Source organism: Rhinolophus hipposideros, assembly GCF_964194185.1.
Source record: "Rhinolophus hipposideros genome assembly, chromosome: 4".
Classification (NCBI taxonomy): domain Eukaryota; kingdom Metazoa; phylum Chordata; class Mammalia; order Chiroptera; family Rhinolophidae; genus Rhinolophus; species Rhinolophus hipposideros.
The window spans coordinates 1,699,073-1,718,760 of record NC_138050.1 but is presented as its reverse complement, the minus strand read 5'-3'; the positions used below and the strand labels follow the sequence as shown (position 1 = coordinate 1,718,760).

The 19,688-nt window shown below is 42.7% G+C and overlaps 1 protein-coding gene across 1 annotated transcript; it reads left to right on the top strand.

Annotated features, from left to right (window-relative positions):
• The first annotated feature begins 9,930 nt into the window (after window positions 1-9,930).
• Window positions 9,931-16,128, top strand: SAP18 (Sin3A associated protein 18). The gene is made up of 4 exons (XM_081045481.1): window positions 9,931-10,067; window positions 10,208-10,317; window positions 15,373-15,495; window positions 15,719-16,128. Exons 1-4 carry the CDS (start codon window positions 9,939-9,941, stop codon window positions 15,873-15,875), a joined length of 519 nt encoding a protein of 172 aa, XP_080901607.1. The 5' UTR covers window positions 9,931-9,938; the 3' UTR covers window positions 15,876-16,128.
• Window positions 16,129-19,688: the final 3,560 nt, after the last annotated feature.

The window sequence follows — 19,688 nt, the reverse complement described above, 5'->3', positions numbered from 1 at the left end:
GGAATTTTCTACCTTGCTTTCTAGTATAAGACTAATTCAAGATGTACCTAAAATAACTACCTTTGCCTGATATTTATTTTTCCATATGTTCACAAATGTATTAGGTAGGACCAATTTGTCAATCAGTTACTCACTCATTTATACAGTTTCAACCAATATTTGTTGAATGTTAGATCTCAGACATAAGCTAGACCCTGAGACACAAGGAAAATAATATAGACCTTTACTGTCCAAGAGAAAGAAAGGAAAAAAACATGCAATAAGGGCCAGTTACCTCTGTGCCCGGCATTGGGTTAGAAAGCCAGATGTATACAAACTGGCAATTACAAAATAGTCACGGGATGTAAAGTACAGCACAGGGAATGCAGTCAATAATATTGCAATAACTATGTATAGTGCAAGGCGGGTACTAGACTTACTGGGGGGATCACTTTGTAAGTTATATAAATGTCTAGCCACTATGCTGTACACCTGAAACTAATATAATACTGAATGTCAACTGTAATTGAAAAATTAAAATTAAAAAAATAGACAGATGTGGTAACAAATAATTGAAATAGAATTTGAAAAGTTCGGAAAGTGCTCATTCAAGACTCCGTGGGCACATGTGGAAGGGGGTGAAGTGTCCTGCAGAAGTAGGCACTCAACTGACACCAACAAATGCAGGCATTGGCTTCTCTTTCCTAATTTTGTGTTTCCTCCATGCATTCTGGTCCTTTTCTTTCCTCCAACACACAGGAGCCCTTCAGGTGTAAGGTGATTTATGAGCACAAACTATAAAAAAATGTGAGCTAAACCCCAAGGGTAATCTCACTTTACTCAGTGTGTACTGTTTGCTTTCGTGCTGTAAATATATAAAATAAGGTATACAGTCTCCACAGGGAACTTTTAATAGTTCCTCTGGGTCTTTCTTTCATACAAATGTGCCTGCCTACTCCCTCCCCCTCCTCTGCTTTTACACACAGAGTGCAGACTATCTTCTTTCATTTAACAATATATCCTGGACAATAATAGTGCCATCATTTTTCACTGCTGTATAACATTCCATTTGTGAATGGGTCATAGTTTATTTAACCAGATCCTCACTGATCATTTTTGGGTTTTTGATTTATAGTCTTTTCTTACAATCTTACAAACACAGTATTTTGTATGCATACATGTGTATCTTAGTGGTCAGCAGTCAGAGATGGGGTTGAAAGTCAATGCATGTTAATTGGATCACATACAGTATTGAAAAAGCGCCCTTAGATTAGAGTTTATCATTTTGCAATCCCACCAGCATGCATGAGAACGCCTAGTTCCTCAACATTTGGATTTTTGCCAACCCATAGGTAAAAAGTAGTATTTGGACCGAGTTTTAACTTGCTTTTTTCTTATATGAGAGGCTGGGCATCCTGTTTTTTTGCTTACAGGCCATTTGCATTTCTTCTTCTGCAAACTGTCCATGTCATTTGCCAATTTTCTTTTGGATTCTCCTTCCCTTATATATTTCTAGAAATTTTTTTATAAGTTAGAGAGCCCTGTGTCTGTGGTATAGTTTCCACTATTTTTTCCTGGTTTGTCGTTTCTTTTTTGACTTTACTTAATTACATCTACAAAAGTCTCTGTTGCCACGTAACATAATATATTCACAGGATCCAGGGATGAGGTCAAGGGCACCTTTGGGGGACCATTATTCCACCTTCCACCCTTTGTCTCTGCTGGGAATGTCCTTCTCCAGATACCACATGGCTCACTCCCTCTTCTCCCTTTCATCTACTCATGGAAAACAGCAACACTCACACCTACCCAAGCATACCAATCCCTTCACTCTGTTTTACTTTTTTGCATAGCAATGACCACTTTCTAACGTAATATATTATTTACTTGTACATTGCCTGTCTTCCTTCAGAAGACTTTAAACTTCATTGGGCCAGAAATTTTTTTTTCTGGTTTACTAAATACTCCCAAAACCTACGCAGAGCCTGAAGCACAATAAATGTTCAATACATTTTTATTGACTAGATGAACTTAATTTTTTTTTGGTTTTTTTCTACTGGAATTTTCATCTTTTTCTCATGAATTCTTTACATATTTAAGATATTAACCCTTTGTCAATGTTATCTTTTTCTTAGAACTTTTGTCTCCAGTTTTCTCCATGCATTTTCTTATACTTTTGATAAAGTATTTTATATGCCATATTATAGATTTTTCCAGCTTAAGATGACCACAGACAGTTACCCATGTTTTTAAAGCTTTAAAATCAGGGCTTCCTTGTTGATAGAAGCAGAAATCTGCTATGTCTGGGCACGCCTTGTGAGCTGGAGGAATGTGCTGGATGATTTCTGTGAGAAAGAAGGTATGTCCTGGGAAATAGAAATTCTGAGAGGTGCCAGGCTCAAGCAGCTTGATTTACTATTCTGTACCCATTCTAAGACACCCTTGTTTTCCTTCTCATTTTAACACTCCTAGGTCAGGATGTGTCTTATAAATGATGACATCTTACAATTACAGTTGGCAAGGTTTTCCCTTTTACTGATACATAGACCAACCATGTGTCTCACATCTGATAGGTCTTAGATTTGGTGAAATACAAAAGAAAGTCTTGGTTACCTGAGGGCAGTGTGACTGACACCCCTCCTAGCCGTCCGACAGTAGCTCAGTCCCTGGACTCATTTTTATTTTGGGGCGGGAGGTGGGGGGACCAGGAGGGACTGAAAAGTAAAAATGAAGCAGCTGTTCCACCAAGTACAAGGGAACAATTGGGGCACAAGGACTGGCCTCCCTTGTACTGCAGTGACATTTGGGGGCCAAAGCATGCTGCCCCTTGACCTTGGATCTTCCTACACCTTGGCTGGTGGGCATGAAGGGCATTTTTGGTGCTCACTGAGCAAACCTGCTCACAGGAATGCTGGAGGCCTTCCCAAGAAAGACTATCCTTTGTGATCTCTCTTCATTGCTTCCTCCTCTCAACCCCTGGTAACCATTGAATGTTTTCTGTCTCCATAATTTTGCTTTTCCAGAATGGGATATAGTTGAAATCATACAATATGTAGCTTTTTCAGTTTGGCTTCTTTCATTCAGTTAATATGCATTTAAGTTTCTTCCATGGCTTTTCATGGTTTAATAGGTCATTTGTTTTTAGTGCTGAATAATACTCCTTTATCTGGATGGACCAGTTTGTTTATCCATCACTTACTGAAGGACATCTTGGTTGCTTCCAAGTTTTGATGATTATGAATAAAGCTGCTATAAACATACCTGTGCAGGTTTTTGTGAGAACATAAGTTTTCAACTTAAATACCAAGGAGCACGAATGCTGCATTATATGATGAGAGTATGTTTAGTTTTGTAAGAAACTGTTAAAACTGTCTTCCCAAGTGGCTGCACCATTTGCATCCCCACCAGCAGTGAGTGAGAGTTCTTGTTGCGCCACGTCGTTGCCAGCATTTGTTGTCAGTGTTCAGATTTATCTACATAAACAATCATGTCATCTACAAATTAGGACAGTTTATTTCTTCCTTCTCAACCTGTATTCCTACCATTTCCTTTTCTTGTTTTATTGTATTAGCTAAAACTCCCAGTACGGTGTTGAATAAGAGTGGTGAGAGGGGACATCCTTGCCGCATTCCTGATCTCAGTGGGAAAGCTTTGAGTTTCTCACCATTAAGTATGATGTTAGCTGTAGCTTTTTGTACATTTTCCTTATCAAATTGAGGAATTTGCCCTCTATTCCTCCTTTGCTAAGGGTTTTTATCATGAGTGGCTATTGGATTTTGGCAAATGCTTTTACTGCATCTATTGATATGATCATGCTATCTTTCTTCTTTAGCCTGTTGATATGATGGATTACATTAATTAATTTTCTATTGCTAAACCAGCCTTGCCTAATTGGAATAAATCCAACTTAGTCATGGTGTAGAACTTTTTTTTATACATTCTTAGATTTGATTTGCTAGTATTTGTTCAGGATATTTACATCTACATTCGTGAGAAATATTGGTCTGTAGTTTTCCTTTCTTGTAATATCTTTGTCTGGTTTGGGAATTAGGGTAATCTTGGCCTCAAAATGAATTAAGAAGTATTCTCTCTGTTTCTATTTTCTGGAAGAGACTGTAGAGAATTGGTATAATTTCTTCCTTAAATGTTTGGTAGAATTCAGCAGTGAACCCAATGTGGGCCTGGTACTTCCTGTTTTGGAAGGTTAATTATTGATTCAATTCCTTTAATAGATATAGGTCTATTCAGATCATATATATTTTGTGTGTGTGTGACTTTTGGTAGATTTACTTTTTAATTTCTAAATGTAAATTTATGCTCATTATGAAAAATGTGGAAAATACAAAAAAGATGGAAACTACAATTATCCATTATCTTCCAACTCAGAGGAATTTGAATATTTCCTTCCAGAATGTTTTTGTGTATATGTACACATATTTAAAAACCATAATTGAATTGCTTTATTTATAATATGTTATCCTTCGTTTAAACTTAACATCCTATTACCATAGTTTTACTTATTAAGAACACTTAATAAACATTTCCCTTATTAGAAATGTTGAGTTACCTAACTTAACATCTGTGTTTCCATTTTCTCATTTGTAAATAGGTTAAATAATATACACATCTCATAGGTGAATTGTATGAATTAAATGAAATAATGCAAGCAAAACATGTAGCAAAGTGCCTAGCATGTAGATTATAAAAAATGGCTACAAACCCCATACCCTGTGGGCATGCCCTTCACAGTGTGCATTAGTTGCAATCCTGATCAAGAAGTGACGTCTACTTCTCCACTTCCTGGACTCTTGGCATGGTTTCTTGGCTTGCTGTGACCAATCACAGGTGTCAAAGGGGAAGCTGTGTAGCTAATGAGCCAGGTTCACAACGTGCTTTGAAGCTTTTGCTGTCACTCTCCTGGAACTCTGCGACTGCAATGTGATGAAGCCTGGGTTAGCCTGTGACAGACACATGGTCCAGCCAATGGCCAGTACCATCATTAGACAGGGAGGTAAAGTTATCATATACCATCTCACCCCTGACACCCAAGGTGAGCTGTCAGATAACTACAGTTGCAGGAGGGGAGCGGGTGGACCAGAAGAGCCCAGCAGAGCCCAGCCCAAATAAAACAGTGTCTTTGATTTCTCTGTTTTTAGGTGGTAGTTACACAGCAATAAAAAGATAATGATACAGTGATAAATATTAACTGTTATTATTATGCCATATACGCCTGAAAGGTGCTTCAAAATATTGTTAATCATTTAACACATATTTTAGCGTCAGGTATGTATAAAGCAGGGCCTTCAGTTTTATTTATGTCATGGTGGACATCTATTCAAATACATTTCCTAATCCCAAAGAACTAATAAGTTTTTGGAGATATTTCTTCATGTGCAACCTTAGAATCAGAGCATGAGTGACTTAAGTCTCCTAAAAAAGCACCCCATACAGATTTGATGGTTAAATATCTAATCAAATTATTCCTATGGCTGCTTTTTTTTTCAATTGAATAAACATGCTCTCAATATTTTGTACTGACTGAAAATAATCAGTACATCCCTATTTATTTGAATGTGCATGACAATGAATTGGCAAAGATTTATAATTCATTATAATAGCAATGCTATTTTTTCCCCATATAGTTTTCATGGAATCAGCAATCCTTTGGCAATTAGCCTCTTAATTTACCCCCCTTGTCTCACTGCAAAAGAAGACAGACTCTACATGACAATGATGGTGATGATTTGAATGGCTCACATTTGAGTGCTTAATATATAGAGAACCTGAACCAACAACTTTAGATGCATTTATTCCTCATAACAGGCTATTTGGTATTTTATTATGACAGCTTAGGGAACAGGGATCTGTGACTGAGAGCAGTTAAGTGATTGAAGATCAACCAGCTAGAAGCTGGTTAATTTGCTAACGTTTAAATGTAAGATCTCTCTAACTTCAAAGACTAAACTTTAACCACTGATTACGCCTTTGAGTCACCCTCTGCAACTTGCTTCTGGTGTACATATGTTGACACTACAGACTCTTGAGGAAGAAAATGTTGGTTTAAAAACTATTTCAATCTAATCATTCAAATGCTTAAAATAGGGGGTAATGTGAGAGATTCAACTCCATGACAAGCAACTGCAACCCCCATTCTGTTCCACTGGCTTAAAAAGTACTGGTAAGGAGATGGCTCTCAGAACAACCGAGAAGTGTAATTCTCGTTCGTAAATTCTATAAAGAGAAAGGATGCATATGCTTAAATTTTACAGTTTGTGCTCAGTGCTGAACCTAGAAAGCCAAGTAGGTAGACTGAGGGATGCTGAAAGTCAGCCTGAATTGTTCTGAAATACAGTTGCAGCTGCACTGCCACAGGCATCGGGACTCCCATTTTGATGAGAGCCTCTCACTCAGAAAGATCCATTATAAAAGCTTTTATCTAAGCAACTAAACCTCCCAGTCACCACTAAGAGGTCATGAGGTTCATTTTCAGTTTCAATGTTTCCCTTTAGTTTATTGGTTAGAGTGCCCTCAAGTGTCTGTATTTTTATACTATAGAGGTTTTGAAAAAGGTTTAATATTAGAATCATAGAAGTGGAAGGAAATTTAAGTATCATCTTTTGTAAACAACTGGATATTGACTGCATGTAAGGTCCTATACCTAAATAGTTAAAAAATTTTAACAGTGATCTAAATCACACGAGTATCTAAAATGTACAGCTACAATGTGAAAATGAAAAACTACCCCCACCCCTAGTGAGAAAGAGCACATTTCTAGTACTTTAGAAGCTGCCAGGATGCCCTTCATAAATTGGGTCATCCAGCTTACTCTCAGAGGTAACACTATCCTGAATTTAGTGTTAATCATCCCCGTTCTTTTCTTTATAGTTTTACCATGTGGTGTTTGTTTCCCTAAACAGTACTTTTTGTGTGTGTGTGTGTGGGGGAGGGCATGGAGTATATTCCTAATTTTGAACTCTGCATAAATTGAATCCCATTGTGTTTTTCTGACTTGCTTTTTTTTTTCATTTTCTTTTTTTTTTTTAAATTAATTTATTTATTTATTAGTTTCAGGTGTACAAAACAAGGTAAAACTTAGACGTTCATCATTTATATCCCTCATACTGTGAACCCCCCTCCCCCCATCCACTATCCCTCCGACCTCACACTGAACCATCACATTATATATATAAAATTATAGTTGGCATTCATTAATGTTTAGCTTCTGATGTACAATGCCATGATCAGGTATCCACAGTATCCCTGAGGTGGTCTCCCAAATAGGACGCATGTCCATCGGATACCCAACAAAATCTTTACAACATTATAGAATACCTTCCCCAAATTAATTTTCAAAAAAAAACCCTGAGGCCATCTTGTGGTTACCAGCTGCTTCCAAATCCCTTCACCTTTCCCCTTATCCCCAACCCCCTCCCACACACCCATCTAACCACTCTCGGTTTTTTCTCTGCGTCCCCAAAACTGTCTCTGATTAGTTCATTCACATAGTCTTTTCTTTAGATTCCATATATAAGTGAGATCATATGGTACTTGTCTTTCTCTTTCTGACTTATTTCACTTAACATAATGTTCTCTAGATCCATCCATGTTGCTGCAAATGATAAGATTTCTTTCTTCTTTATGGCTGCGTAATACTCCATTGTATAAATGTACCACAGCTTCTTAATCCAGTCATCTACCGATGGGCATTTTGGTTGTTTCCATATCTTGGCTATTGTGTAAAGTGCTTGACTTGCTTTTTTAATTCTACTTTTAAAAAAAGCATATTCATTCATTCATTTACTTTCAACTTTAAGGTATTTCATTTTACCAATATACTCTTGGTAGACATTCAAATTGTTTCTAAAAGTTTGACCATTTGTAACAATTTCTCTGGGGCATACCATAGAAGTGGAATAGCTGGGTCTTCACGTGTACTCATATCCAGTCTTTCTAGATAACATCAATTTTTCCAAAGTAGATCAGAGTAGCCCATAAAAGCTCCCTTTTCTCCATCTCCTTCATAGCACTTGGTTGTCAGACTTACATCTTGGCCAATCTAGTTGTGAAATGTTATCTCGTTGTGATTTAAATGCGCGTTTTTCTACGATTATTCATGAGGTTGGGCATTTTGTCATGTTTACATGCAATTCATGTTTTCTTTGAAAGGCCTATATATCCTTTGCCCATTTTCTATTGGATTGTCTTTTTCTTACTGACTTATAGGCATTTTTCTTTTTCCTTTGGTGGGGTTACACCTACCATTATGCTTGTGAAATTCATGTTGTTTCATACAGTTGCAGTTTCACGTAGCTGTAGTTTGTTCATTTTTGTTGCTGTATTGTATACCACAATTCATTGAACTACTGTAATGCTAATGGACACTTGGGATGTTTCCACTCTTTATTCTTATGAACAATACTGCTAAGAACATTCTTATAATGTCTCCGGATACAGCTGAGCAAGGCTGTCTCTAGGGCAGGGGTGTCAAAACTGCAGTCCGCAATCCATTGTTAATTGTCCCGCAGCAAATTCCAAAAATATATTTAGTTTACTTAAATAAATCAGGTGAGGCAATGCGTACTTCACCGCAAGTGAGTGGCTTGGCTGTTTGTGTATTTTACCGCATATGGCCCTTGGTAAAAAATGTTGAAAAAAGTTTGGACACCCCTGCTCTAGGGTATATACCAAGGAGTGGTATTGTTAGATCTAAAGTGCACGTATCTTCAATTTTACTAAATAATCCTAAACTACTTCCCAAAGTGGTATATATACCATTTGAGAATTCCCATTAGTCTACCAACAACTGTCAGAATTCTAATTTTTGCCGAGGTACTGTAGTTTAAAACCAATCAATTAAAGCCAATCACTGTGGTTTTAATGCATTTCCTGACTTGTAATGAGGTTCAGCACTTATGTTTATTGCCCATGTGGATTTCTCCATTTCAAATCAATAGTTTTACCCATTTTTCTATTGGGATTTTTCTTTAGTTCTTACATATCCTGGGCCCTAGCTTTTGTCAATCATATGCACCCGATACCTTCTTTTAATGCATTTCCTGACTAGTAATGAACTTCAGCACCTTATGTTTATTGGCCATGTGGATTTCTCCATTTTGAAATCAATTATTTTACCCATTTTTCTATTGGGATTTTTCTTTATTTCTTTCATATCCCGGACCCTAGATTTTGTCAATCATATTCACCCAATACTTTCTTCCACTCTGTGATTTATGCTCCTCTTTCTTTATGATGTATGTCGAAGTTTAGGTTTTGTTGTTGTTTTTTTCAATTTTAATCTAGTAAAATTTGTCCACCTTTTCTGGTTAGTGCTTTTTGTATCACATATCCCTATCCATTGGTCATGAAGACGGCCTACTATGTTATTTCCAGAAAGTTCGAGTTTTGCTGTTCACAGGTCTTTGACTGCTCCCGAAATAACTGTAGGGGTGGGGTGGGAGGAGTCCTTTCTTCCCTCAGTCCAGGTCACTCACTGTTCCCTCTGTTTTGCAGTGCCTCCCTGGTCTTAACTCAGGAACCACGTTCGGCCCTTTTACCACGTGTTATCCTACCTCTATCAGAAAAGAGCTCCACAGTTTGCTAATAAAGGCATGTTTTTGCTTACTCACAACAGGACCTCCTATACTGTTCTTAGGCGTTTTGCGTTAAGGTTTTCATAATTTCGTGTGAATACGCCCTCGTGAGCTTATTTGGCCTGTGAACATTTCAGGGAACGCATAAATACCTTGGCTAACAAGGTCCGGCGACGTCCCTCAGAAGTTCCGCTGCGGGGGCGCCAGCGCCCGCCTCTTCTCGAACAACGCAACGCGCAGGCGCGGCCTGTCAGGGTTAGTGCACCGCGCAACAAAATGCGCTTGCGCCGCGGAAGGCCCAGCCCCGTCCCCGCCCCGCCCCGTCTGCTATAAAGCCTCGAGCTTCTCCTCGCGAGACACTTCGTTCTCATGCTAGCTGCAGGGGTCGGAGGTCAGAGCGAGCGTCTCGCGGGCCACAGGAGGAAGATGGCGGTGGAGTCGCGCGTCACCCAGGAGGAAATTAAGAAGGAGCCGGAGAAGCCGATCGACCGGGAGAAGGTGAGGAGTCCGGACGAGGTGGCGGTGGGCTGGCGGGGCGGAGAGGGGGACCTGCGCGCGGGGGGCGGCTCGGAGGTCGCGGCGCCTGCGGGAGGCTGGCCGCGCTGCTTCAGCTTGTGCCCTTAACTCCTGTCCCCCAGACGTGCCCGCTGCTGCTGCGCGTCTTCACCACCAACAACGGCCGCCATCACCGCATGGACGAGTTCTCCCGAGGCAACGTGCCGTCCAGCGAGCTGCAGATCTACACCTGGTGAGCGGGCCGCGGGACGAGCGGGCGCCGGCGAGCCCCCTGGGCCGGTGGGGAGCAGCCCCGACTTGAGCCTGCGGGCGCCCCTCTCACAGAGTTAGTTTCGGCTGTTAAGTGGAAAGATCGGTCCGGCCCGTCTTGTAAGCTTTCGCGTCTAATGGCGAACCTTTTGCGTTGTGGAGTTATGGCTGCTTGGTAGAGCGATGGCACGCAGACCGTTAAAATGCGGCAGCCGCCCATAAGGGGCTGCTGGTCGAATACATGGTACTACAGTCACAGGGAGAAGGGTCAGCCATGCTGTCGAGTGATGTGTGTTGTCCTCGAGGAGCACTTCCAGGTGATATTGAGCCTTAACGTGCTGTGGCATCAAAAATCAGCAAAACCGGAGTGGTTTCTGATCTGATGCGTAATAGAAAAGATTTTGATGTGTGCTCAGTGAAGACCTGCCCCTGAATGTGTTTGTCTTGTGTGTACCTTACCTACCCCGAGTCTGACTAGGAACATTATACACAGCAAGCAGCATGTACATGTAATTCGTTTGTTTGACATCATAATGGTTTTTTAGTAGCAGTATGAAAGGTATACTTATACAATTCGGTGACATTAGGTATATGCACATTGTGCAACCATTACTGTTACCTATTTCCACAACTTTTTCATTCCCTGGCAACAGAAATTCTATACCAGTCCCAGGTATATCCAGGGTAATCCACTTTGTCTCTGAATTTATCTACTCTAGACACTTCATATAAGTGGACTTATACAATATTTGTCCTTTTGTCTAGTTTATTTCACTTAGCATAAGTTTTAAAGCTTCATTCATGTTGTCACATACAATTCTTTTTTATGGCTAAAGTTTCACTGTATAGATATACTACATTTTGTTGGTCCATCTATTGATAGGCATTGTGGGGTTGTTTGTACATTTCAGCCAGTGAATGCTGCTGCTGTAAACATGGGAGTACAAATCTGTTTTCAGCCTGCTTTCAGTTCTTTGGGTTCTATACCCAGAAGTGGGGTACAGTTGGTTCTATACACAGAAGTAGGATTGCAGGATCACATGGTCATTCTATGTTTAACTTTGAGGAACCGCCAAATTGTTTTTCACAAAGTATTTTATGTTCCTCAAAAGGAGTGTAATTTTGGGCCGGCCCTGTGGCTCAGGTGGTTAGAGCTCCGTGCTCCTAACTCCGAAGGCTGCCGGTTCGATTCCCACATGGGCCAGTGGGCTCTCAACCACAAGGTTGCCAGTTCAACTCCTGGAGTCCCGCAAGGGATGGTGGGCAGTGCCCCCTGCAACTAAAGATTGAACACGGCACCTTGAGCTGAGCTGCCACTGAGCTCCCAGATGGCTCAATTGGTTGGAGCGTGTCCTCTCAACCACAAAGGTTGCCGGTTAGACTCCCGCAAGGGATGGTGGGCTGCGCCCCCTGCAACTAGCAACGGCAACTGGACCTGGAGCTGAGCTCCACAACTAAGACTGAAAGGACAACAGCTTGAAGCTGAACGGCACCACAACTAAGATTGAAAGGACAACAACTTGACTTGAAAAAAAGTCCTGGAAGTACACACTGTTCCCCAGTAAAAGTCCTGTTCCCCTTCCCCAATAAAATCTTGAAGAAAAAAAAAGGAAAAATAAAAAGGTGTGTAATTTTAAACTGTAAGCCCAATATACTAGAACTCAGTTCTTTAAAGATTTGGACCTTATTTGTCTTTTTGAAGGGGCTTGTTAAGTTTATGTAGTAGTATGATTCCAGTTCAGTATATCATCCCAGAATAAATCCAGAGAAGTTTGATGTCACTTAGAGGGAGGAACTGATATTACTGGGATTAAAGTGTTTATTTTCTCCAACAAATAAGATTTTGTTTGCCAGGTGCTGTACTTAGACCCTCAGGGCATAAAGGAAAGATGATGCTGTCGCTCCCTACAGTGAGCTCAATCTAGTGAGAAAGCACTGTTTAACAAATACTCAGTAAGACTAGGGTGAAGATGGCAGGGTGAGATTGTTCAATAGACCCTCTACTCCCGATCAAGATTAGAAAAATTCCTGTCCTAAACAAACAAGGAAAGAACTTTATACTATACCTCCAAGAAAACAGATTCTGAAAGACTGGATGGTTGGTGTGGGGTAGCGCAGAGCCCTGCCCCTCTCCCAGAAGGAGGAATGAGGGAGGTTGGTTAACAAATCTTAGGAATTCTCAATTTTTGGAACTGGACCGAGGAGCTAATGTAGGCAGCCCTAAGAAGTCAAGGAAAAGGTAGTGGGAGTCCAGAGGAGCCCATCGGAAACCCGTTGAGTTTGTGAAAGTCCAGCGCATTGCGTGGGGCTGGGAACAAGCCAGATACCACCAGAGAGATACATGTCCTGTGACCGGGTGGTCATTAAACAGGTTATTGGAAGAAAATCACGTAGGCCACTGTATCAGGGTTCACCCAGGAAAACAGAACCATCAGCAGTTTTAAGAGATTTATATAACAAAGAATTGGCTTATACAGTTGTGGGGGCTGCCTGGCTACCTGAATTCCTCATCCATAGGGCAGTCTATCAGGAAGGGCACTGCAGGAAATCTGGGTCCACAGCTGGCTATGGCCCACAACTGATTGAATCAGGCCTACTGGATTATCTAGGATGATCTCTAAAGTCCAATTGATGGGACTTAAATCCCACCTACCAAATAGGATGCTCCTTGACTTAACATGGGGTTATGTCCCGATAAACCCATGGTAAGTTGGAAATACCGTAAGTCGGAAATGCATGTAATACTATACTGGAGAGTATTAGTTGTTTACTCGTCACCTGAGTGCTCAAGCTGTGGGCTAGTCAGCAAGTGCACGTGGCAGTCCAGCGGCTGCTCTAGGTCACAGCCCTCAGCAGGCAGGCGGGAGCTCATGGAGGAGGGCTGTTCACTGAGACGTGTGGCCCACGTCCCCATGCTCGTTGTGAGCAAGATGAAAATCGGGAAAATGCTTTTAGAAAGGAAGAGAATCCTTTTTGGTACACACAAGTACATTCTGTACACCAGGAATAATTGATTACAATAAACACCAGAATATCGGGTTAAAGAAAGTCACTCGGGCCTCAGGTTTCAGGCCAACATTGGAGATCACTGGGGACAAAGTAAAAATAAGCTACAGAAGGACAGGGTTGAGAGGAAGAGTAACATCTTTATGAAATTTTACAATTCCTTCAATTTGACTTTAGTTTTTTCTTGTTAATTTCAAGTTAATTTTAAAAATATGTATAATATTTGAAGCAGTTATTTTTGTATTGTCTCAGCATATATAACACGCTTGATGAGTTTCTGTAGCACTGTGCATATGCACAGAAAGATGCCGGAAGTGGTGTAACGTCACTGGTTGCTGCTGGGTGGTGAGGTGTGGCATATAATTTACTGCATTCCTGCAGGTGGCTTTCCCCTCTTTCAATAATGAGCGTGTGTCGTGTTGGGAAAGGCAGTCTTGCACAGCGTCTTGCCTATTGCAGGGCCACAGTGGCGTTGGGCCTGGGTCATTTCCTTGTAAAGAGGTAAGGGCCCTTGCAGCCTGTGCTGAGCTTAGCTCTCCAGGAGTGTCCCTGTCCTGGGCTTGATGTTCTTTGTGCTGCTCAAGCATCATGTGGCCCCTTCCCTGCCCATGAGAGGGACGTGCAAGACCGTCTGATGGGCTGCAGGTGAGAGCCATAGGCAGTGGGGGACCAGCAGTCACGTCTGAAACTGGTCTTGCTGTTCCTTCTCAAAGTGTTGTCCATGTCTTTCTTGGCAACCGCAACACTGCAAACCCTGGAGTGGGGTGACATCCTGGGTGCTGCTCCTGGCAGCACATGCTGTCATGCTCTTTGCTGTCCTCCAACAGTGGGACTCCTTCCTGTAGATGGGAAGGGGTACTGCTTGTTCCACATCTGTTTTATACAAAAACAAAACTGAAAACTGAGAGGAATTAAATAATGAGAGATTGAAACAGCACCAGTGGTGGGGATGGAGAAAAATGATTTGATCTGTATTGAGCAGGTGGAAACAGCGTAACGATGGGGAGAGTGGAGCAGTGCTTAGTTTTAGGGCCTGCAACTGAGAGGGCATCGGTCGTTCTCATGGTTAAGGAGAGGAGTGGCATGTTTCCAGAGCTGGTGGGAGCCACCATGGGAAAGACTCATTTGCAGCATCAGATAATGGAGGTGACTTCATCCGGAGTTTTACTCAGTGTGAAGCCGAGGCTTGTAAATAGTGTTAAAACTAAATGGCCTTGGGCGTTTGACCCCCTGGTGCTGTGTTTCAGAGTTCTTAATTCTTCATCAGTGCCCAGTGTCTTTGTGTCATCTTTTGGGCCCTACAGGCTATGCTGTTTCAAGTTTTAGGTCATCTGTTTCATCTTCCCAGTTGCCATGAAAGAAATATAGAAATTTATACTGGTTTGTTACTGTTTCCAAGATGCTTGTATTTTTAAGAGATTTTTCCACATTTGTGCCACATTAGCTCAAAGGATTATATTAATTTCTGAGTTCAAATAAATATTTGTAGGGCAAAAATATACATTGTGAAAGGAGCATGTGCTTAGTCTTGAAACTTTCATGTTTCATCGGCTTTTTAAGATTCCATCTTAGAAAGGAGAAGCTGCACATCTGTATGAAAGTGTTGTCCTATCACATGCATTCTACAATGCATTGCAATTTCACAGATGCTGAAATGTGGAAAAGTATGTCTTAGAAATAATGTAATACAACTGTTTTAAGTATTTGGATTAATTTGGACTAGTTACCTTAAAGGGGTAAATAAGTAGGCCACCAGGATGTTATAGCAACAAAAGGTACCATGTGTCATTCTGAAGCCCCTTTTAGCACTAACGGTCTGACTTTCATTCATTAAATTTCAAACACTGAGGTTGGTAAAGGGAGTATTTGGGGCCAAATAGTGTTATTAGATGCTTTAAAATTAACTGAAATATAAAACTTTTGAGTTTCTGGCATAAATTGCAATTTAGACACGTGTAATTAACTGTATGTCAATATCTGTTATATTATTACTGATTAATCAAATGTAATGTTTGTTTTTGTTTTAATTCAGGATGGATGCAACCTTGAAAGAACTAACTAGTTTAGTGAAAGAAGTCTACCCAGAAGCTAGAAAGAAAGGCACACACTTCAATTTTGCGATTGTTTTCACGGATATTAAAAGACCTGGCTATCGGTGGGTAACTTTTCCTTTTTAATTCCTATAATGTCTTTTTGATTTTGATGTTCTGACTGGTAGTGGTGACCCCTTTGGTGAATCTCATTGGTGGGGGGCATAGATTTATACTACGTTAATGCAGTGCTTAAACTTCACCTCATGGACAGACCCAGGCCCACGCTCATCTGGTGCGCATGGAACCCACTGATTTGTGACACTGATGGTTGCTTTCCTTCCTCAGAGTAAAGGAGATTGGCAGCACCATGTCTGGAAGGAAGGGGACTGATGACTCCATGACCCTGCAGTCGCAGAAATTCCAGATAGGAGACTACCTGGACATAGCCATCACCCCCCCGAACCGGGCACCTCCTCCTTCAGGCCGCATGAGGCCATATTAAATTTTAGTGACTCTTTGTTGATCTTATTTTTTGTTCAGTTACGTAAAACAAACCTACGCTTTTTTCTCCCCTCATTGCCATTAAGCCTGTAAACGCTAATCAAATTGTAACACATCTATTTAGGAGTTAGGTTTGGCTATGCTATGGAATGAATATTAATAGAAAGTCCATGTATCAAGTCCTGTAAAATACGAAGAAAGTGCTCTTAGCAGTCTATGTAAAACTATATTGTTAAATATATGTGTGCAATCGACCTGAGTGTGGAAGTTAACGCAGGCCTGGGGACAGGGTTGCATTTAGTGTGGGGCTGGTGCTCAGGAGTGAGGATGGTGTGTTGAACAGCATGAGCTTGTGTCACAGACGATGGTTTGCAGTTAGGAAAAGGACTTGTGTGACAGTTGGCAGCAGAGGCATTTGGGGATCGTGGGAGCTGGGCAACTCGAAGGAGCGGTGTGAAAAGGGATTGGCCTGCCTGAGACAAGGTACAATGCCAGAGAAATGGGTGCCACCGTGAGGGCTTTGTGTGTTTTAAAGATGGGGAGAATAGGGCATTCTGAGGGGAGGAAGCAGTGCAGAGGAAACAAGGGTAAGATCTGGAAGTGGAGGGAGGGATGAAGACCAAGGGCAAAGAGCCAGGGATGAGGGCAAGCTGAGTAAGCAAGGGACAGTCACACGTCCTGCTTATGTGGGGGCCACGGTCCAAGACCCCCAGTGGATGCCTGAAACAGTAGATGTATGTACATGCATACTTGTGATTGTTTAACTGGTAAATTAGGCACAGCAAGAGATGAACAACTAATAATAAACTAGAACAATGACAACATACTGCAGTGAGTTATGGGAACATGGCATTAGTTAAGTAAAATACCCTGACCTGGACACCAGCACTGCAGCTCCGTCAGTGATCACCCAGACGGCCAGCAAGTGACGGACCGGCGGAGAGCAGAAGCGGACAGCACGGGGCCGCTGGACAGACACGTGCCAACAGGGCAGGACGGAGCAGGACTGCATGAGGTTTCGTCACCCCATTCAGCACTGATAACCGAAGGGTAAGGGACTACTGGGAATGACCCTGGAGGGGCCGAGACCAGCTGGGCTGAGCGTTTCAATCCTGGTTGCACCAGGAGGGCTGGAACCTTGGGCAAGTTGTTGGATCTGTTAACAGCCCATGGGGCTGTGAAGGTTAGGTGTTGGCAGCAGCGCTAGGACAGCGTCTTCCCTGTAAGAAACATTGGCTGCCCGCAGCCACAGAGTTTAGTCAGCTTGAATCAGGCCATGAATGCGCATGACAAATGGTGACTGCAGCAGTAAGCCTGTCGCAGCAGGGGATCGAAAGTGTGCTCCAGAATGAAAGAATACGCACTACTGGGATCCTCAGAAGAAAACTGCAGTTTATCTTGTACACAAAAGCAGCCTCAAATCTCGAGGTCTTGTGGGGCTGGTGTCCCTGTCGCAAAGTCAGCAGGTGGCAGAGATGAACCTGGAGCTAGACCTAGCACCTCTCCTAGTCACCCCAAACCCTCAGGTTATTTACTCAGACAAGACACACTTGAATTCTGTGAGTCATACAATTATGTAAACCTAATTTGTAGAGGAGCCACAATTACCTTCCTATGTGTGGGAAGAAATTACAGATTTCACAGAGGTGTGAGCCGCAAAAGGGATACTATAACTAGGTTATTCTCCCATTGGCCGAGAATCACATACTTTATTTCCTTGGTTCTAACATGGCATTTTCCCTTTAAATACAGCTAAAGAACACTTAGTGAACTTCCTGAAGATTATGCCAAGAACCCAGACTGTCCTTAGTCCTTATTTATCTCTGGCTTTGTAAGTATGATCTTAACAGCTGTTTCCTCAACTGTAAAGTGGGAAAGGGTGGCGCCCAGTGCTTGAGTACCCTGGCTGCCTCACTGAGGTTCTAGAGTTGCTTTTCCCTGTGCAGTGTCAGGGCACAGACATGGCCCAGACCTTTTTCGCCTTCTCATGTGTCACGTCCAGCGCAACACATGCAGTGAGCGAACAAGAAGGGGAGGCAAAGGGTTAAGAAAGTAAACAAAATTCAAGAAAGTTATGAAACGGGCCAAGGGTCTCACAGCCTCAAAGGACTGAAAGCCCCCGAATATTGATGCACACATAAGAAAGCAACATTGTTTTCTCCAAGGTCTGTGAATCTCAGTATACTAAGAAACTGATTTGAACTAATTACTCTTGCCTGCAAACAGCTGAACCCCTCAGTTTCAGGATGAGCCTCCCCAAGAGACAAAGCTGAAACTTACTGAAATGGATAGATGGAGAACTGTTATTACATCATTGAATCTTTTCCCAAGCAGGTTGTGGGAAGGAATGCAGTCACCAGGCAGAGGCTCTCCTTAACTGGGAGGTGGGGGTCTATGCCCACCTCTGTCAACCCCATGGGATCTCCTGTTGGTCCCCACACGGCGGTGCCTGGCTTGAGTTGACCCCCCCCTCCGACCCCCGTGGGGAATCTTACTCATCATTGGCTAACCAGCCATCCTCCAGGGCCAAACAGGGAGACATAAGGTGTAAGCACAAAGGTGAAGCAAAGTCCCTGAAAGGATTAGTCTCACAGACTCCTTAGGGGTAGGTACGAGGAGAAAGACGGGTAGGCTGTTGCGTGACAACACTCACGTAAACATGAACTTCGTATTTTCATTAATTTCTAGATCCTCAGTAGGGAGTCTCAACATTGAATTTCACAAAACATAACTGGGACCCTTATGCCCATAACAACCATTGGCTCAGGTGATTGGGGGGGTGGGGTGGCATGTCCCAGAGATGTTAGAGGCCACTAACAGATTTGGGGGCAGTGGCAGTGGGACATGGAAAGTCAATAATCAACCACCCTTTCCCCATCTGAGAGATGGGCAGGACTGTACCTACTTCAGAGTTAATCTAAGCACTACGTTAGTGAATCTGCAGGACTGCCTAGCCCGAGCTCTGCTCATTGTGATCAGCATTCACGTTACTGGGTGCTATGCGATGAACGAAGCCAAGGGCTTGGGCGGCACTGAGTGAAGGGTCCAGTGGAGGAGACAAACATTCAATAAATGTACACTTGAACACTTCTACACATTGTATGGCGCACTGCGAAGATTGAGAACGCTGCTGAGGAGGACTAAGGGCAAGTAGGTAAAGTCTGAGAACATGACATTGAATCACACCTGAAGCAGATGAGCTAAGGCTTAGTGTTAGATGCACTTAGGCATTCGTTGTGCCTCGCTGCCCTGCCCACGCCACAGATGTCACCTTCTGTGGGATGCAAGGCCTTCCAGTGGCAGATCACCAGGAGCTTCACTGCCATCTGGAGCAAACCTGCAGTGTCAGGAGTACCTGCTGGCTTCAGCACCGAGTTTGGAGTTCTTTCACAGAAGTGTCCCTGGAGCCAGCTGGCTTCAGGCCCTAGCACCGCTGGGCGGTCCTCAGGCAGGCGCTCCCTCCGGCATGTCTGCACATCTGGGAGAGTGCTGCTCTTCCAAGTTCCCCAAGGTCCCTGGACTGGCCATCTGACGGTGTGCCGTGCCTGAGCCTAGAACTGGGCTGAACCTTCAGGCCCATCAGGATACTTTCCTCTAAAGGGGCACAGCAGTGGGCAGACGCCAAATCTGTGCAGCGCAGCACTGGGGGACACGTGGCACAGGGAGAAATAACCAGGCAGACTCCACCGGCGTGTGGGCCTGCCGGGCACCCCGGGCTCCATTTCACAGCAGTGGGAAGACACGGAAGGGTTTTCTGCCAGAGAGACACACTTGAAAGATCCTAAAATTTGAAGCTTGGTAAGCTGGAGGTATC

Excerpts from the sequence above, each read along its gene's own strand:
- SAP18 (XM_081045481.1), top strand. The coding sequence starts at position 9,939 with ATGCTAGCTGCAGGGGTCGGAGGTCAGAGCGAGCGTCTCGCGGGCCAC. Across the intron at positions 10,318-15,372 it reads GAGCTGCAGATCTACACCTG|GATGGATGCAACCTTGAAAG; the intron begins GTGAGCGGGCCG and ends GTTTTAATTCAG. Across the intron at positions 15,496-15,718 it reads ATTAAAAGACCTGGCTATCG|AGTAAAGGAGATTGGCAGCA; the intron begins GTGGGTAACTTT and ends TTCCTTCCTCAG.